The sequence below is a fragment of the Triticum urartu genome, chromosome 2A, assembly GCF_056163025.1.
Source record: "Triticum urartu cultivar PI428250 chromosome 2A, HENAU_Tu73, whole genome shotgun sequence".
NCBI classification, from domain to species: Eukaryota; Viridiplantae; Streptophyta; class Magnoliopsida; order Poales; family Poaceae; genus Triticum; species Triticum urartu.
The window spans coordinates 331,532,545-331,550,384 of NC_141874.1; the positions used below are offsets into that span (position 1 = coordinate 331,532,545).

Consider the following 17,840-nt stretch of genomic DNA (forward strand, 5'->3'; position numbering starts at 1 on the left):
CCAAAACCCACCATCTCTTAAGCTAAACTAGACCAAGCTAACCCCTATATTAGCATATTACTAAGATAAACAGAAGGCACTATAGAATCATTTAGGACGTGAGTTGTCAATCTAAATGTGGAGTGACACTAGCTTAGCCCCGGCCAGCAGCTTGCGCGGAACTATGAAGAAGGTCAGCTCCTGCACGGCGACATCACCGGGATCCTTGCTGCTTTTCACCTCCATTTCCACCTTAACAGCGTCGGTCCTGCCTTTGGGCTCCCCTGGCGGGCCGTTCGCCCACAGCTTGGCCACTTAGTGCGGTAGTGGGGATGACCCCGCTTTGATGCAGACGACCAACACGGCTATAGGCGCGCCGATGTCAAGCACGCCGCCGACCAAGAAAAATGCGCGACCATCCTCCTCCGCGAACAACAAGAGCCGTGGCTCCGACAACAGCACTTGTAGCTGGAGCACCTTGCCGTATTGGATCCTATGTACGGGCATGGGATGCACGGTGCTGATGTGGTGGGAGAGCGCTGGCGGTGGGCCGACGTAGCCGCAGACGGGCACAGGGTATTTGCAGCGCGTGAGCGGACACATGCTTTGGTGATCGGCGAGCTTGTGGTAAGTGATGTAGAGCCCACAACCTTCGTGCGGGCACTCCACCCTCACCGAGGAGAGGATGGTGTCCACCGCCATGTTCCGCACGTCGAAGACACCGCCGCGCTCGCACTTCTAGCACTGTCCCTAGTTCCCGGGGCGCTCGACGCGGCAGTACACGCTGGCCAGGTGCCCTCCGTTGCACTACACAAATCAATCGAACAACACATCAATCAAGAAACCTGCACCTTGCTCGATCAGCCAAACGGACGAGGTGTATTCGAACCTCATACACTGTCGGCTTCAAGGGGCGGAGGCACAAGGGGCAGTGGAGCAAGGTGAGGTCCATCGAGGCCATACAGAGCTCCATCGTCGGGTCCTGTTCCATCTGCATGATCTCGCCCTCCTCGTGCACAACCATCTCTCGCTTTAGGGCCGGGGCATTACAAAGCTTTATCGTCACATATTCATACTACTGTAAGGTGCATTAAATCAACACATGCAAGTATCAAAAGGAGAGTCATGGCATGCATGCATGTGTTGTAATTAATGCATCGGTAAACGCAAATTATTGAAATATATCGAGTGCAGTGCTTTGATGTGTCGCGTCAACTCATACAAGACCAAGAAGTTTGATTACAACAACATCCTCTCCCTCGCGGACTGAGCTCCGGCGCCTTAACTGCACCTGCCTTCGGCTGCATGGCAGGTGGGCCACCCACCTGTTGGGCCCACCTGTAATACACGCAAAGGCAGGAGCAGTAAGTCATTGAAGTTGTGTCCCTCCCTCGCCCATGAGCGTGGTGGCTAGCAAGACTAGGAGAAGCTTTCGCTACATGCTCCCCCCCCCCCCCCGCACGCGGTGGACATGTAGCAGTTCACTCGGTGTCAGATGGCCAGAAGCATACTGTAGTACCCCTCCACTGTAGTAGTACTCCATCATTGTTCGACTTCCCGAAGAGGCGAAGAGCCAAGCGCAGCCCGAACGCTCGTGTGGCTGTTTCATGTGTAGAGTAGTCTAGGATAGTGTGTTCATGCGTGTAAGCTTAAATTCGTTGGGGCCAGCTCCATGCTTTTTTATTAAAATAATCTTCTGGCCCTATGAGTCATCTTGGTGATTGTAGTTTGCACGCTCATCTGGTCAAGACAGGAATATATATTTTAATTTGTGGTGGGGTAAATGTTAGAGGTTGCAGCAAATATATTGTATAATGCGTGTCTTTCAGCCAAGTTTAGAGGCAACCATGTGGGGCCAGTGCTATGATGTGTCATGTCAACTCGTACAACGAGGAGAAGCTTGATTTTACTACTACACGACTTCTCCCTCGCCCATGCGTGCGGTGGCTCACACACGAGAACATGCTTTTGCTTATAGTACTACAATAAGCTATCCCTCCCGCTCGCGGTGGACAGACATGCAGCAGTGGATTCGATACAGTAGAAGTAGTAGTAGTAACATCATTATTCGTCTTCTCGAAGAGGTGAAGAGCCAAGTGCAACCCGAACATGGCAGTTGCGATCCTTGGAGCACGCATATAGCCAGGCTCTTGCATGAGACAAAATTCCTATGTGAGCCCACTATTGTAGTACTTGCTAGTATAGCCTTGTAAACCAGAAAGGAGTATTTGCCTTTCTAGAGATTTCAACAAGTGACTATACTACATCGAGAGGGAGTACATATGGAGCAAAAATGAGTGAATCTACACCGTAAATAAATACGTAGTTCTCTCGATTTTCTCTCCTCTTTGGTCGTGGTGCACAATATTGAGTATACTAGTACTGACTAGTCTCTTTTTGACATGCATTTATGTTTTTTTAACACAGTACAGACGCAAGTGCTCATATACATGCGCATACACTCACCCCTATGAATGCACACATGCACACCTACCCCTATGAGCACCTTCGAAAGATTGAGCCGGCATACTCCCTCCTTTCCGGTTTATAGGGCTTATCTCAAAAATTTAGTTTTCCCGTGTTATAAGTCTCAATTTGGTTGTTCCCTGTCGGTGTCAAAACTGGCGGATCTCGGGTAGGGGGTCCCGAACTGTGCGTCTAGGTGGATGGTAACAGGAGGCAGGGGACACGATGTTTTACCCAGGTTCGGGCCCTCTCGATGGAGGTAAAACCCTACGTCCTGCTTGATTAATATTGATGATATGGGTAGTACAAGAGTAGATCTACCACGAGATCAAAGAGGCTAAACCCTAGAAGATAGCCTATGGTATGATTGTTGTTCATCCTACGGACTAAAACCCTCCGGTTTATATAGACACCGGAGAGGGCTAGGGTTACACAGAGTCGGTTACAATGGTAGGAGATCTACATATCCGTATCGCCAAGCTTGCCTTCCACGCCAAGGAAAGTCCCTTCCGGACACGGGACGGAGTCTTCAATCTTGTATCTTCATAGTCCAGGAGTCCAGCCGAAGGTATAGTCCGGCTATCCGGACACCCCCTAATCCAGGACTCCCTCAGTAGCCCTTGAACCAAGCTTCAATGATGACGAGTCCGGCGCGCAGATTGTGTTCGGCATTGCAAGGCGGGTTCCTCCTCCAAGTACTTCATAGAATATTTTGAACACAAAGGTAGTGTCCGGCTCTACAAAATAAGTTTCCACATATTGCCATAGAGAGAATAATATTTACACAAATCTAATCTGCTGACGTATTCCGTAGCGTGACATCACACCACGGCCAAGTCTTTATTCAATTCGTTTTACTGTCCCACCTCAGCGCGTTTAGCTAGGCGGTTTCCTTGGCACGTCTTGTTAAAGCAGAGATCGTGTCCCCTTATTCCGGGATTCTCATAAATACGGGCATGGGTAACCTAGTCGTACCCGTTGGTATGTTTTCTCGATCAAAGGCGAGTCCCAAACGGTCACGGGGAGGGCCCTTGGTATTCAACCTCTTATAAAGAGACAAAGGCCTTACTCCTTTCTTTCAATCTCAAACGAGTTCGCCCTTCTCCTCGAGTTCCAACACCCAAGGCTCCAGATTTCAGGCGCTTCGGACCTTCGACAATGTCCGGTTCCGACCTTCGAGGCCGATGGATGCCCTCCTCCGTCACGGAGGAGGACGTGCTGAAGTTGAGAGAGGCCGGGTTCTTGACCGGCGAAATCTGGCATAGGCTGCCTGCTCAAGGGCAGGTCATTCCCACTCCCAAGCCTGGTGAGAGTGTGGTGTTCATGTCTCACTTCCTTCGGGGGCTAGGCTTCCCGACAGATCCCTTCATGAGGGGGCTCATGTATTATTATGGGTTGGAATTTCACGACTTAGCCTCGGAGTCCATCCTCCATATTTACTCATTCATCGTCGTGTGTGAAGCCTTCCTCCGTATTACTCCTCACTTCAGACTATGGCTCAAGACCTTCAAAGTAGAGCCGAAGAAGATCGAGGGATGGCATGCGGAGTGCGGAGGTGCTTTTATAAGCAAGAATGCTGGTGCTCCATGGCCCGAGGGCTCTTTTCAAGAGGAGTCCAGCTTATGGCAACGAGAGTGGTTTTATATTACCGCTCCCAGGGGCCCCAAGTGGGTGGCGCCACCTGCCTTTCGCCCGGGTCCCCCACCATAGCTAGCGTCATGGGTTAATAAAGGACTGGACTGGGGGCCGTCCAAGGACGTGCCCTTGTTGCAGGGCCGCATTCGAGATCTCCTAGAAAGAGATATCAGTCTGGTCGTGGCGGCACAGGTTATGCTGATTCGCCGAGCTCTGCCCTGCAAACGTCGCCCCCTAGGCCTGTGGGAGTTCAATCCGGAGGGACCACGAGCTCTCCAACATTTTATGGGCGCGACGCCTGTGGAGATGTACAAATTGTTCTACGGATCACAAACAATGTGTCCGGACTTGACCGAGGACGCAGGTCTGAGCTACAACCGCCTGGATACTCAAGTAAGTAGCCCTGTGCCCGGACTCGCAATCCGCATATTTATCATAAAATTTCCCTTAAAAGAGTTGTCCTTTAAACAGGAGTGGATAGCGAAAGCAAAGCTAATCAGGTGTCCGGCCCCCCTCCCCGAGACCACGCCGGGTCCCGTGCTAGTCAGGATGTTGGAGGTTGTGCCTTCGGAGGAAAGCGAGGGAGGGGACAAGGAAGCTACGGCCTCCTCGAAGGAGGTTGTTTGGAAGGGAGGAATCGAAAATTCCTCTCCTCAGGGGAAGAAGAGGACCGCCTCTGAAGACCCGAAGACCATGGCCTCAAAGCGGGGGAAGAAATCTTCGCCAGAGGGTCCTGTGCTGGGGGATGCTTCGGCCAAATTATGCCCTCAAGGGGATCAGCCCTCCACCGAGCCGTAAGTAGAGAGGAGTTTTCTTTTTAAGAAATGAGAGAAATCCTTGCTTTATATCTGAGAAAAGTAATCAAAAATTTACCTTGTAGCTCGGACCTTAGCCCTTCTCAGCAGAGCTTGTCTTTGGGGGATCTTCTTCCGGAGATGATGGAGAGCGCAACGCCTCCCCCTGCCGTACCGCCTTGCGAGGCGGGCGACCCTGAGGTATCGTCGCGGAGGGTTTCTCCGAATCTGGCAGGGCCGGAAGGTAGTCGTATGGCCCCCCAAAGCCCTCCGCGTCCGGCCTTCGAAAAGGGCCATCAGACGAGTCTGGCACCGTCTGATGCGCGGTCGGAAGAGCTGAAGGATCTGCTAGGGCGAGCATCTATCTCAGAGGAGCACCGTGCATTGATGGGTACAGTGATTGAGAGGATTTCATCCGCGGAGAGCGGATTGCACGAGGCCGTCAGGAGTTTACTGACAGGTTTTGAGGTACGCGAAATAATGTACCCTTTTTGGACAGTTGCGCATAAATAAGATGCGCCCTGTGTAGATAGTAGCCCCTGAGACTCTGTGCGTTGTCAAAAGTGATGGCGCGCAGAGGATCATAATCCCAGGTCTAATATGCCGCCTTCATACGTAGGTGGCGAAGTGTCCGGTGACCAGCCGGACTGATGAATTTGCCGAGCTAAAGCGGCAACTTGACGTGGCAGATGCCGACATCGCGCTTGTCAACAAGCGGCTTGACGAGGCACAAGGTATGTAATTCCTCCGGCGGCGCCCGGTAAGAGGAGCTTTATGCCAGTATCTTGCAATGTGTGCGCTTGATGCAGATGGTGCTGCTACCATGGAGAATCTTCGGGCGGAACTTGCCTGAGCCAAGGAGCAAGCCAGGAAAAGTGATGCGGCTGCTGGAAAGGCAATTGAAGAGCTGAAAGCCGAACAAGCTGCTCACTGCCGAAGCAAGAAGGAAATGGCCGAGATGGCCGTGAAGCTGAAGAACGCTGCTGACCGTTGCAAGCTTCTTGAAAAAGAAGATCGGGCGGAACAGACGGACCTGAAGAAGGTCGTTGCCGATGCCAAGGATGCTCGCTCTGCGATGAGAGCTATGAAGGAGGAGCTGCGTCAGGCCGGAGAGATCGCGGCTGGAAAGCCCTTTACGCTGCGGAGGAAGTTCTGTGATCCTAAACATGCTCCGTTAGACCAGATGTGGAGTACGGCAGACACCTATCTGGATTTAGCAGCGAGTGCCGCAGATGCGGTCGAACACTTCCGAGATCAAGAAGATCGCGAAGTGGAAAAGCTCTTCTGGTCACAGTTCCATAATCCAGAGCGTCCACTGTCATTAGCCGATCGTTTGGCCGAATGGGCCAAGCTAAATAGGTTGTCCGGACTCGCCATGAAGTATGTCATGAGTCGTCTGTGGCTAGAGAGGCCAGAGCCGAAAAGTTATTTCAACTTGGTGCAGCAGTTCCTTGGTGCGGCGCCGCATATCGATGCGATGAAGAGGTCAGCGTGCATAGAGGGTGCGCGGATGGCTCTTGCCCGTGTCAAGACATACTCGGCGGAAATGGAGGCCACCGCTATTGCATCCCCAGACTCGGATGGAAGCTGAGTACCTGCCGAGCACTATTTTCAGGAAGTTCTGCAAGGCGCTCGTTTAATAGAGACGCAGTGCTCGAAGGATACTATATTCGAATAGCATATATTATTGTAGAACAATATTTTGATAAATTGTAAAAGCTTTTTATACTTGTGCCTGCAAGTATTATAATACCTCCTGTTCGGCCGTTTAACATATATGTATATATAATCTGAAAGATGGCAGTCGTCGGCTTTAGCCCCCACGCACATAATGCGGGGGTGTTTGCAAAAGGCGCATTTTCACACTTGATCCAACGTCTTGGTCCTACAAAGGAGGTGATAGCGCAGCGAACTAGGCAACCTTATCACTTTCACTTAGCCATAGGAGTTTGACAGTGAGGCTACTTATATAGCCCCTGGTGGCGCCTGCGCTCGCCCGAACTCGGAGCGCGTATGTGCCTGGCCGGGAAACGGCCCTTCGTTAATGCAGAGGAATCCTAAAGATTCCAGTAAGTCATCGAGTGGTTGACCAGTCTCACACTATATCATGACAGTCAGTTTTCGGCTTTCTCTACTGGGGTGCTCGCCTGGCCGAACCGGGGCACAATCGCAGTAGTTCTCCTGGTGCTGCCTTAGCCGATAGAGCGGAACGTAAGGCAGCAAAACACAGGGCCGGGCAAACCCAACATTTGACCAAAGACATGATTCGGAGCTGATGCATATAAGGCCAAACTCGCGACGCCGAACACTCCCTAAGGTATTCGGTCTTTGTGAGGGCGGGCGGGATAACGCCCTTAGTAATAAGCCCCTAGTGTCCAGGTACGCGCGAAAACTCTGACTAGCCACATGCCAAAATGCCAGCCTCCTCCTTGGTTATACCAAGAAACTAGGGGATGTGTATCAACAAGAGACAGTAAGAAACATTTACGCAGGGTCTTAATCTGAAAAGAATCCTTGGAACGGGTCCCTGCTGCACGTCTGCGCCCGTGTCTCCGTTGTGCCGTATCCTGGACGGGCGCGGCACGGTGTTCATCTGTAAAAGAGAGGAACTTAGTTGAAGAAAGGTCATGCCGAACATAAGTTATACTAAATAAACAAAGTATAAATCGAAATGGGTAAAATTGAGCTTTATTGTCTCTTGTTTTATATGCGCGGAGCCCCTAGTATAGGGGTATACGGCTATTAAGCCTTTATCAATTGTATGTTTATGCCGGACTTGTCTAGCCGTGTCCGTGGTCTTGACGACCTGTTTAGATGCTTTGGCTGGTAAAGCCGCTTTATTGTGGGGCTGTCAAGGCAGCTGCACTGTTTTCCGCGTGGGAGGAACACTCAGTGTTTTCCCTTTAATGAGATGATGCCTCGTGGACCGGGCATCTTAAGCGTAATAGATGCATAATGCGGTATTGCATTAAAGCGGGCGAAAGCTTCGCGTCCCAGCAGTGCTTGATAGCTACTTGAGAATGGGGCGATGTGGAAAGTTAGCTGTTTGCGACGGAAGTTATCGGGGGAGCCGAACATAACTTCTAGCTGGAGAGAACCCATGCAACGGTCATCCGGGCCTGGCGTTACCCCTTGAAAGGAGGTTTTGCTATGGCGAATTTTTGTTGGGTCTATCCCCATGTTGCGGATTGTGTCCTGGTATAACAGGTTCAGACTGCTGCCGCCGTCCATCAGGACATTTGTAAAGTGGAGTCCGCCAATTATTGGATCTAATACCAAGGCAGTCCAGCCTGTGTTCCGGATACTTCTAGAGTAATCCTGATCGTCGAAGGTTATCGGTTTTAACAACCATTGGCGAGACTCCTTTGGGATAGGCCGTATGGCGCGTATCTCTGTTGGCGCCATTATGTTCGTCACGTGAAGTAAGTTTACTGTTTTGACTTCTTGTGGGAAATCCTTTTGTCTCCTGGTGCTCTACTTGTGGGGTTCGTCATTGTCCTCACTTGGTGTGTCGAGCCCCTTGTGTTCGGCGTTGAGTTTGCTGGATTGCTTGAAAACCCAACAATCTCTGTGGGTATGGTTCGTAGGCTTCCCGGGAGTACTGTGTATTTGACATATCTTGTCCAAGATTTTGTGTAAGTTGGATAGCTCGTCCCTGTTATCCTTGAGGGGCGGCTTTCTCAGATTCTGCCGCGAGCTTTTGAATCCGGCGTTGACCGCCGAGCTCTTTGGGTTGTTTCCCTTATTCCGGCGCTGGTCCTTGCTGTGTCGGGGTTTTCCGTTTCCATTCCTAACTTCAGATGTACTTGGGTCGCTGGTGCTACCTCTTGCCAACCAGCTGTCCTCTCCTGCGCAAAAGCGGGTCATGAGGCTTGCTAATGCGGCCATTGTTCTTGGCTTTTCTTGGCCGAGGTGTCTGGTGAGCCATTCGTCTCGAACGTTATGTTTGAAAGCTGCTAGGGCTTCGGCGTCCGGACAGTCGACTATCTGATTCTTTTTAGTAAGAAATTTGTTCCAGAATTTCCGGGCTGACTCTCCGGGCTGTTGAGTTATGTGACTGAGATCGTCTGCATCCGGAGGGCGGACATATGTCCCTTGAAAATTTGCCCGGAAAGCATCCTCAACCTCTTCCCAACTTCCAATGGTGTTTTCGGGAAGGCTTTTGAGCCAATGCCGGGCTGGCCCTTTAAGCTTGAGGGTAAGTATTTTATGGCGTGGAGGTCATCTCCTCTGGCCATGTGTATGTGGAGGATATAATCCTCGATCCAGACCCCAGGGTCTGTTGTTCCATCGTATGCCTCTATGTTTACGGGCTTGAGTCCCGCTGGAAATTCATGGTCCAGCACCTCATCGGTGAAACATAGGGGGTGTGCGGCACCCCTGTATTTGGGTGTGCCGTGATGTTCGGATATTTGTTGTGTTGCATTGCTTACTAGAGCTTGCTTTCTTGGCCCGTAGATAGATCTGGCTGGGCCGTCTTTTTGATGCGGATCCTTTGGTGGATCGCGTGCCGGCTTGTGTGCGGCGCCGCTTGCCGCTCCATGCTGGCCATGCGGTCGTCTATCCGACCGGGTGGCTTTCCTATTTTTTGACTGTGGGGTCTCTAAGGCCTCCTCATCAAATTCAGGCAGTAGCTTTCGCTTTGGATAGCTTTTTGTGCAGCGACTGTCGCCATATTTGTCGGTGGTATTGCGTACTTTGCTCCATCTGATTTTGAGTGCATCTTCCGCAGTTTTGAGCTTCCGCTTCTGCTTTTTCAGGCTATGCGCAGTGGCGACGAGCCTTTTGTGGAGGTTCTTCTGCTCCATGAGTTTATCCGGCATAAGGTCGTCCGGACTGTTGTTTTCGCCGGGGACGGGGTGTTCGTTTTGTTTATCCAAGTTGCCCTGTTCGGACGTTTGCTCGAAGGCATGTTCGTCGTCCGTCGGCTCGTCCTGCTCTATGGCTGGGTCTGTATGGCTGCTGTTTCTGTCAAGGCGGGGCTTGGAGCGGCGCTTACGTCGCCGCTTTGGTTGCTTTTCGAGTGAATGATCCCTCGTTGCATCCCTGTGTTCCTCGTCATTGCTTCCTTTGGGTGTGTCCACCATGTATACATCATGAGATGAGGTGGTTGTCTGGTGCCTTATAGGCGTTGGTTCATGTTCATCTCCTACATCGTCGTCCATACCGTTGATGTCTTCGGAGTCGAAGTCGAGCACGTCGTTTAAATTATCGATAGTGCCTACGAAGTGGGTGGTGGGTGGGCATCGAATTTCTTCGTTGTCCACATCCCAATCCTGCCGGTCATAGTCCGGCCAGGGCTCTCCTGACAAAGAGAGAGACCTGAGTGAATTCAGAATGCCGCCGAAGGGCGAGTGCTGAAAGATGCCTGCGGCGGTGAACTCCATGATCGGCGCCCAATCAGATTCGATTGGTAGGGGAGCGGAGGGCTCGGAGTCTGGAGAGGAGTCCGGCACCTTGGAGTCACGGGCTTCGCAGAGGACAAGGCTGCTGTTCGGCTTGCTCGCCGTAGAGATTGTAGCCCCCGAGGCGGTGTCTAACCACCCATCCTCGATTGGTGTGATCGGCTCCGAGCTAGGGGTCAGAGCGGACACAGGTGCGGCCTCCAGGGCACTGTTCGGCGGCAGAGCTAGATCATGCCCATCGTGACAGTGCAGCGCGCTCGGCCGTGGCTCGAATCTATTGAAGATCAAGTCTCCGCGGATGTCGGCCGTGTAGTTCAAACTTCCAAATCTGACCTGATGGCCAGGAGTGTAGCTTTCGATCTGCTCCAGATGACCAAGCGAATTGGCCCACAGTGCAAAGCCGCCGCATACGAAGATCTGTCCGGGGAGAAAAGTCTCACCCTAGATCGCATCGCTGTTGATGATCGGAGAAGCCATCGGGCCTAAAAGTGACGACACAGAGGAACTCTCAATGAAAGCACCAATGTCGGTGTCAAAAACGGCGGATCTCGGGTAGGGGGTCCCGAACTGTGCGTCTAGGCGGATGGTAACAGGAGGCAGGGGACACGATGTTTTACCCAGGTTCGGGCCCTCTCGATGGAGGTAAAACCCTACGTCCTGCTTGATTAATATTGATGATATGGGTAGTACAAGAGTAGATCTACCACGAGATCAAAGAGGCTAAACCCTAGAAGCTAGCCTATGGTATGATTGTTGTTCGTCCTACGGACTAAAACCCTCCAGTTTATATAGACACCGAAGAGGGCTAGGGTTACACAGAGTCGGTTACAATGGTAGGAGATCTACATATCCGTATCGCCAAGCTTGCCTTCCATGCCAAGGAAAGTCCCTTCCGGACACGTGACGGAGTCTTCAATCTTGTATCTTCATAGTCCAGGAGTCCGGCTGAAGGTATAGTCCGGCTATCCGGACACCCCTAATCCAGGACTCCCTCATTCCCCATCACATGTTCAGATTTCAAGGTGCAATAAATCATTGCATGCAAGTATTAAGAGAAAATTGACCAATGCATGTACTTTATGCATGCATGCGTTGCAATTAATGCATTGGTAAACACAATTTTTGAGGAAAACAAGCGCATTAATTGATTGGTTTTGCAAACTACAAAAATTGTTCCACCACTCACCATATAACTAGGTTGGTGAGATTTTTGAATTGAGCCCTATAAACAAGAAAGGAGGTAGTACTATCATCTTGAAATTTACGAAGTTACCATAGGCACCTTGTCGTCGACGGGAACATCTCCTGACACGCGATAGACGCGAGCGGCAGTCGCCTCCATAGGTGCTTGAATGCCAAGGAGGGAGAGGGTAAAGGTTCCCGAGATGTTGAATGGTCAATGATGCATCCTCAATTACATGCAGAGGGAATTAATTGGAGAAGCATAATAGAGCCAACATGATGTGAATGCAACAGAGTTTGGACTCTCATATAAAGGTGCCCCACCACTCCAATCCATCTACTCCTAGTCTCTGCGCAACACTGCTCACTCTAATCGAAGACTAAGTGACCAGAAGCCACAAGCACCTATGGAGGCGATGGATGCAAGAGGCAGTCGGCTGTGCCAAATCATCCAACGCACCGGCCTGCGGCCCCACACCGCGCAGCGTTTCCAGACGGTGTTGGCGACCGCCGGTGTCGTAGCCCTCGCAGACGCCGGCTTCGCCTCTCACATGGACGACATGATGGTCAACTCATTCCGCAAGTTCACCGCCGTCAAGAAGTGCGCGGACGACCTTGCCTTTCTGCTCTAGCCCGTGCGCCCAGGCTCCTCATTGCCTGCCACCCTCATCGGCTTCCATGGTGGCGAACTCTTTCAAGTGTTGGTTGCCCTAGAGGTGCCGGAGGTCGTGACGAAGAATGCGCACCTTGAGGTCGTGCTCGCCGCATAGCGCCTCGCCATGCAAGAAACCGTCGACCTTCACATCCACATTTACGAGGAAATCGTCTACATAGGCCACTACAAGGCCAACAAGGACATAAAGACGTTGGCCTTCTTCCAGCTACTGGAATCTTTGGACGCCATTGTTCAAAGGCATGTCGACCTGGCCAACAAAGCCGCTGCTACTTAGTCGCCGCTCGGTGGGGCAGTGCCCTGGGTCGAGGAGGCGGACGTCGTCGATGGATGCATCTCTTCTTCTTGCCTCCTATAACCAGCACTGCATCGCCTCGTGGCCTTAATGTTTTATTAGTATAGTACTCCCTTTGTTCCCAAATATATGTCTTTCTAGATATTCCAGCAAGTGACTACATACGGAGCAAAATGAGTGAATCTACACTCCAAAATATGTCTACATGCATCCGTCTATTGTATTCCATTTGAAACATCTAAAAGGCATATATTTAGGAATGGAGGGAGTATATGGCATTTTTATTCCAGTCGTAACATTTTAACTATGATATGGGGACGCAGTTGAGCAAACCGACTATCGGCAAATCCTCACCCCGCCCACCGGTCGTCGGCTGAGTTTAGAATTAGAAGAGAGAAACGAGGGAGAAGAGCTAGCTGTAGCATGGACGCTGTTGTCAGATGGGATTCGTGTTGATAGAATAGGAGTACTGAGCACTCGTACCACTTTTTTAGGGAAAAAGTAGTCGTATGTCTAGTAACACTAGTTGGGTGTGTGCGACCTATTCCTGTCATCACTTTAGATCTCCTTTTCAAACCGCAGCTACGCTTCACCGTACATTTTTTCATGCATTTATCCTCCTATATGTACGCCTAGGCTATTTCCATGTGCTCCCTTTCGCCGACATGTGGGACATAGAGCATCTGGGTCATAGTGCATGCATGACTCGTAGCATATGCCGGGGTACTTTACATTTCAGACCTCACGAATTACATGCGAACCCCCCGCAGAAGAATAAATAAATAAATAAATGAATTACTACATGAAACCGGATTATTTTCCTAGAAACCAGAGCACGTTCATTAAATTTTGGACATAACACGTTTATAAAAAATGACCAGACCTAAACTAGTCTAAGGGCCTCTTTGATTCGCAGGATACTGAAAACACAGGAATGGGGAAAGTATGATGGCGATGAACCAAGACGAGGAGAACTCTAACTCAGTTAGAGGTTAGAGTTAGATACTAACCCTGAACTAAGTCTAAACTAAAGAGGTGTATGGATGGCAGGGTTAGATTGACAATAAATGTTCTTTCTCAATCATTTGACTACTTTGGACCCTATTTCTTGCTGGATTTGGTGTGGCCGGCTCTTGTGTGGCCTCCTCCCGCTCACAATTGACATAAACGAACCATCTTTACAAATCAAGCATGCAAAACATGATAAATTTTACTTTGTCCATACAAATGAGATATCCCACTTAAACATACAAGTCGTCAATGAAGCTTGACAAAAAATACACTCCATGAAACAAAGCATGAGCTAACTCATCACGAAAGTCATTCATGATAGGGAGGGAGCCCGAAGCCCCTCACGCACGCAGGGAGGAGCTTGTCATCATTGCTCTAGAGGAAGGCTCTGTAGAGCCCAAGCCCCGAGAACCCCTCCGGCGCTGGCACTTGCGAGTTGAGGTCGACACCGGCATGGGTAGCAAGGCTACTTGCCGACGACAGCGAACCGAATCTTCGGGCCTCTAGAAATGATGCAAGCCTGAAAATAAAATACCTAGAAAGGTGAACTGAATCTTTGGGCCTCTAGAAATAATGCAAGCCTGAAACTGAAATACCTAGAAAGGTAAACTAAATCTTTGGGCCTCTAGAAATAATGCAAGCCTAAAACTGAAATACCTAGAAAGGTGAACTGATTCTTCGGGCCTCTAGAAATAATACAAGCCTGAAACTGAAATACCTAGAAAGGTGAACTGAATCTTTGGGCCTCTATAAATATGTATTACCTTCTCAAGAAGCATCAAACAATTCCATGCGTGCACCACAAATCTATACCATGTTTAATCAGGATCTACTTTTCCAAATCCGAATTAGCGCTAGAGCGAGCAATATCAATGATATGGTTGTGAGACAGAGAAGGAACGAACAAACTCACCCCTCTCGCGACCTCCGTGGTAGATGCGCCACCGCCACGCACGACAGAGGGAGAAAAACGACCGGTGAAGGGGGAGCAGGACGAGCTTTGAAGGCCGGAGGGAGAGGGCGGCCAGAGGAGAGAGAGGGCGAGCGGCGGAGCGGCGCTTGGGTGGGCGGGCTGATGGGGAACAGAGAGGAGTCGTGTGGGGGGGGCAGAGGGAGCAATCTGGTGCGGGCATGGGAGATTTTTTAGTTCTCTTTTAGTGGGCCCGAGGAGAACTAGCCCAATTAGAACCTCTCCATCGAGCTGGTTTTTTAGCTGGGTTAGAGCAAACTAGCTCAAACTAACCCCTCCTGTTTGGATAATTTGAGGCTATTTCAACCCAAACTAGCCCTAACTCAGGGATCCAAACAAAGAGGAGTAGTACTGTACATGCTATAGTCTGGACCGTAGCACACTGTTTTTTATGGACATATCACCACATTGTTTTCTATTGCTGGTTCACTGGGTTGTCGTGGTTCGCACTCCTCTGACATGAGTAGTAGTACTACTAGTATATATTGCATGATTCTTTGCTCGTTCTTACTACTATGTACTTCGTCGACATGTGGGAGAGCCAGCATCCGGGTTGACATGTCATGCACCAGATTAGAGTGTGGAATAGAAGGGGGGCATCACCCCGGTCGTACCGCCAGTAATTCATGACTATAGTGAGTTGTCATATCACAAGTCTTTCAGCAGTAACGTGCTGTCAAATCACACAGCCCGACCTTTCCAGCAGTAAGTAAGTTGAATCCTCTACTCCCTCACCCTCCTCGCCTCAATGTCAAACCGCCTATGCGAAAACTGTCGCTCGTACTGCCCGGGAAAAGCCCCGCCCTCAAATTTTAACTACACAAAAATAGTTCTTGCTTGTTCGTTCTATTTAAATACTAGTACTGTATGTTCATTCACCCGTGGAGTTGTTCAATGAATGGAGGGCCGGGGAGCACAAGTGAACAATACTACTACTAGTAGTCAGTAGGAGTCGTACAGTTAGTCACCTTAAATAGAGAGTTTATTTTCTTTAATTCCACGTACACGAATTGAAACACTTGTTGTGGAGAGAAAAAGATAATCACTCCACTATATATGTACGCAGGGGCCTGAACACTTGCTTTACTAATGTTGCTCTCTTCATTCTCTCATTCTCTCCAGATCTAAAGAAGATAACGGTAGCGATATTTTCTCTCTGCTCACCGCTGGTCACAGATCCGTCCGGATCCCTTCGGCCGATGTGTGTAGAGGACTAGGTGCATCGTTCACGCGGTCATCGCTGGCAAGGGAGGAAACCCACAACTGCCGGAGGGGCCCGATCCTTTGCCCGTGCCGTTCTCTCCAACACAGCGCCGGCTCGGGAGGTCCTCCGACCCTTCTTCCTCCCTGACGTATTGTGCGCAGATCCGACTTGCTGCCTCCGACATCCCGACGACCCTCAGGTATAAGTTCTTCGAAAGATCTGCCAGTTTTGACACCGACATTGGTGCTTTCATTGAGAGTTCCGCTGTGACATCAAAGACAGGATTGATGGCACGCCTTGTCATCAAGGACAGTATCACCTCCGGAGGAGCCCTGGCCTCTGGCCCAACCCTCCGGCTGGGCGGCTTTACCATGACCGCCCATTCGGCCGTCAAGCCGATGATGACTTCTCTGGTCATCGAAAATTGTCTCCTTGTTGACTCCGAATACTCCAATCGGATGGATCCAGCAGAGTTATCATCTTTAAACGAACTCCTCGATCGCATCGCCACCATGGGGGTTGCTAGAGACTACGATCAGATTGGGCTTAAACCCGATCAGAGAGAAATCAATTCTCCTCCGATGACCCATCATATAGCGGTCATAGAGGAGCAAAGCAACAACTTTTCCCCTGTGTTGAGGACGAGCTATGTTCGGATTTCCGAACTCGAAGAGCCGGATACCTGTCCGCCTCGGAACTTAGAATCAGGCGTCGAGCCTAGAAAATCATTTAACATCCCAGAGCCCGAACTAATAAGCTTGGAAGATTTCAAACTCCGGACTCCAAATTGGGCCAAGGATCGGATTTAATGCCACCCACCCACCACAAGCAACATTCGCCAACCAATTATGGCCGTTCGGATATATGCGACCTCATGTACGTACGGTAGCAGTCTCAGGAAACAGTCCATCACTTTTGGGCCAGATTCCTCCTTGTCAAAGACAAGATTAAAGATTGCCGCGACGAGGACGCGATTTCAGTATTCTGCAATAATTGCACGAACGAAGGAATCATCAACGCTATCAACCGCCATCGCATATTATAGTTCGCTGACTTGGCAACCATAGTACAGAAGTACTGCGCAATGGAAAGCGCTTGGAAAACTCAGACAGCTCGCTGGGAACCACCGGTCTTGATGTAGGGTAGGAACCCTAGGGGTTGATCTTTCATGAAAGGAGCAGATCCCGCGATGAACACGAAGAACACGAGGGGAATCACTAGGGGAAATCACAAAGGGGCACAAAGAGAAACACTCAAACCAACAAGAAATAGTAACACATATGCTAGATCCTCGAGTACATAAGATATCACACGATCCACGGTCAACTAAGGACGATACAAGTAGCACGATCTTCTCCGTGAGGAAGTCTTGAGGTTCTTCTCTATGAGGACATCTTGAATTCGATTGGGGGATCTTCTCCGAGGAGGCACGATCTCCGAGGAGAAGGTATCCAAGTGGATGAGCAAAGCTCTCACACAAATATGAGCTAATCCTTTGCTAACCCTAGAAAGAGGTGGTGGAGTCATATATATAGGAGTTGGGGGAGAAGGGGTACATGGGCCTCAGCCCAATCATCATGCACATTTTTAAAACACATCAAACCGGCAATTAGTTTCAATTATCTTTTTTACATTTCGAGATTTTAAATTACATTAATTTTTATGCGTGGAGAATTTGTTGGATTTTATATTGATATACATTTATTTTTAAAATCAGTTTGAATGCGAGTCGAAATTTCCGGATTAAAAACAGTTCGGACCGCACCAAAATAGGAAAAATTTTGTATAATTTTTTAACCGTGGCCACAATATGGGCTGTAATACTAACAAAAAGAATATGGGCTCCAAAAAAACCTTAAGAATTAGCAAATGGGTTGTATGCTGTTTTCCACAGATTTGAGGCTTTCCTAAAAAAAGGGTTGACGCACAAGCAGTGACTGTTGGATGGCCATCCAACGGCCGTCGTGCTTCTTCAATCTCTGCTCTTCCTGCTCCAGCCGCTCAAAAAGACGCCGGCGGGACTGCCTGCTCCCTCCTCCCCGCGGCCGGCTCTGCTGCCGCGCAAGCCTCACCGCCCCACCATACTCCCATCGCTGGCCTAGCCATCCCTCTACTCACCCACACCTACTGTTATTCTCCGGCGACGGCAGACGAACCAGTAAACCCTTGTACAGTCGTACTCCCCTCCGTGTGGGAAACAACTGCCGAGTCTTCCCTGCCTCCGTG

The 17,840-nt window shown here is 50.1% G+C and overlaps 1 protein-coding gene across 1 annotated transcript; it reads right to left on the reverse strand.

Moving 5' to 3' along the window:
• Positions 1 to 294: 294 nt before the first annotated feature.
• Positions 295 to 681, reverse strand: LOC147985004 (uncharacterized). The gene has a single exon (XM_087541362.1). It carries the CDS (start codon positions 679 to 681, stop codon positions 295 to 297), a length of 387 nt encoding a protein of 128 aa, XP_087397488.1.
• Between the last annotated feature and the right edge of the window lie 17,159 nt (positions 682 to 17,840).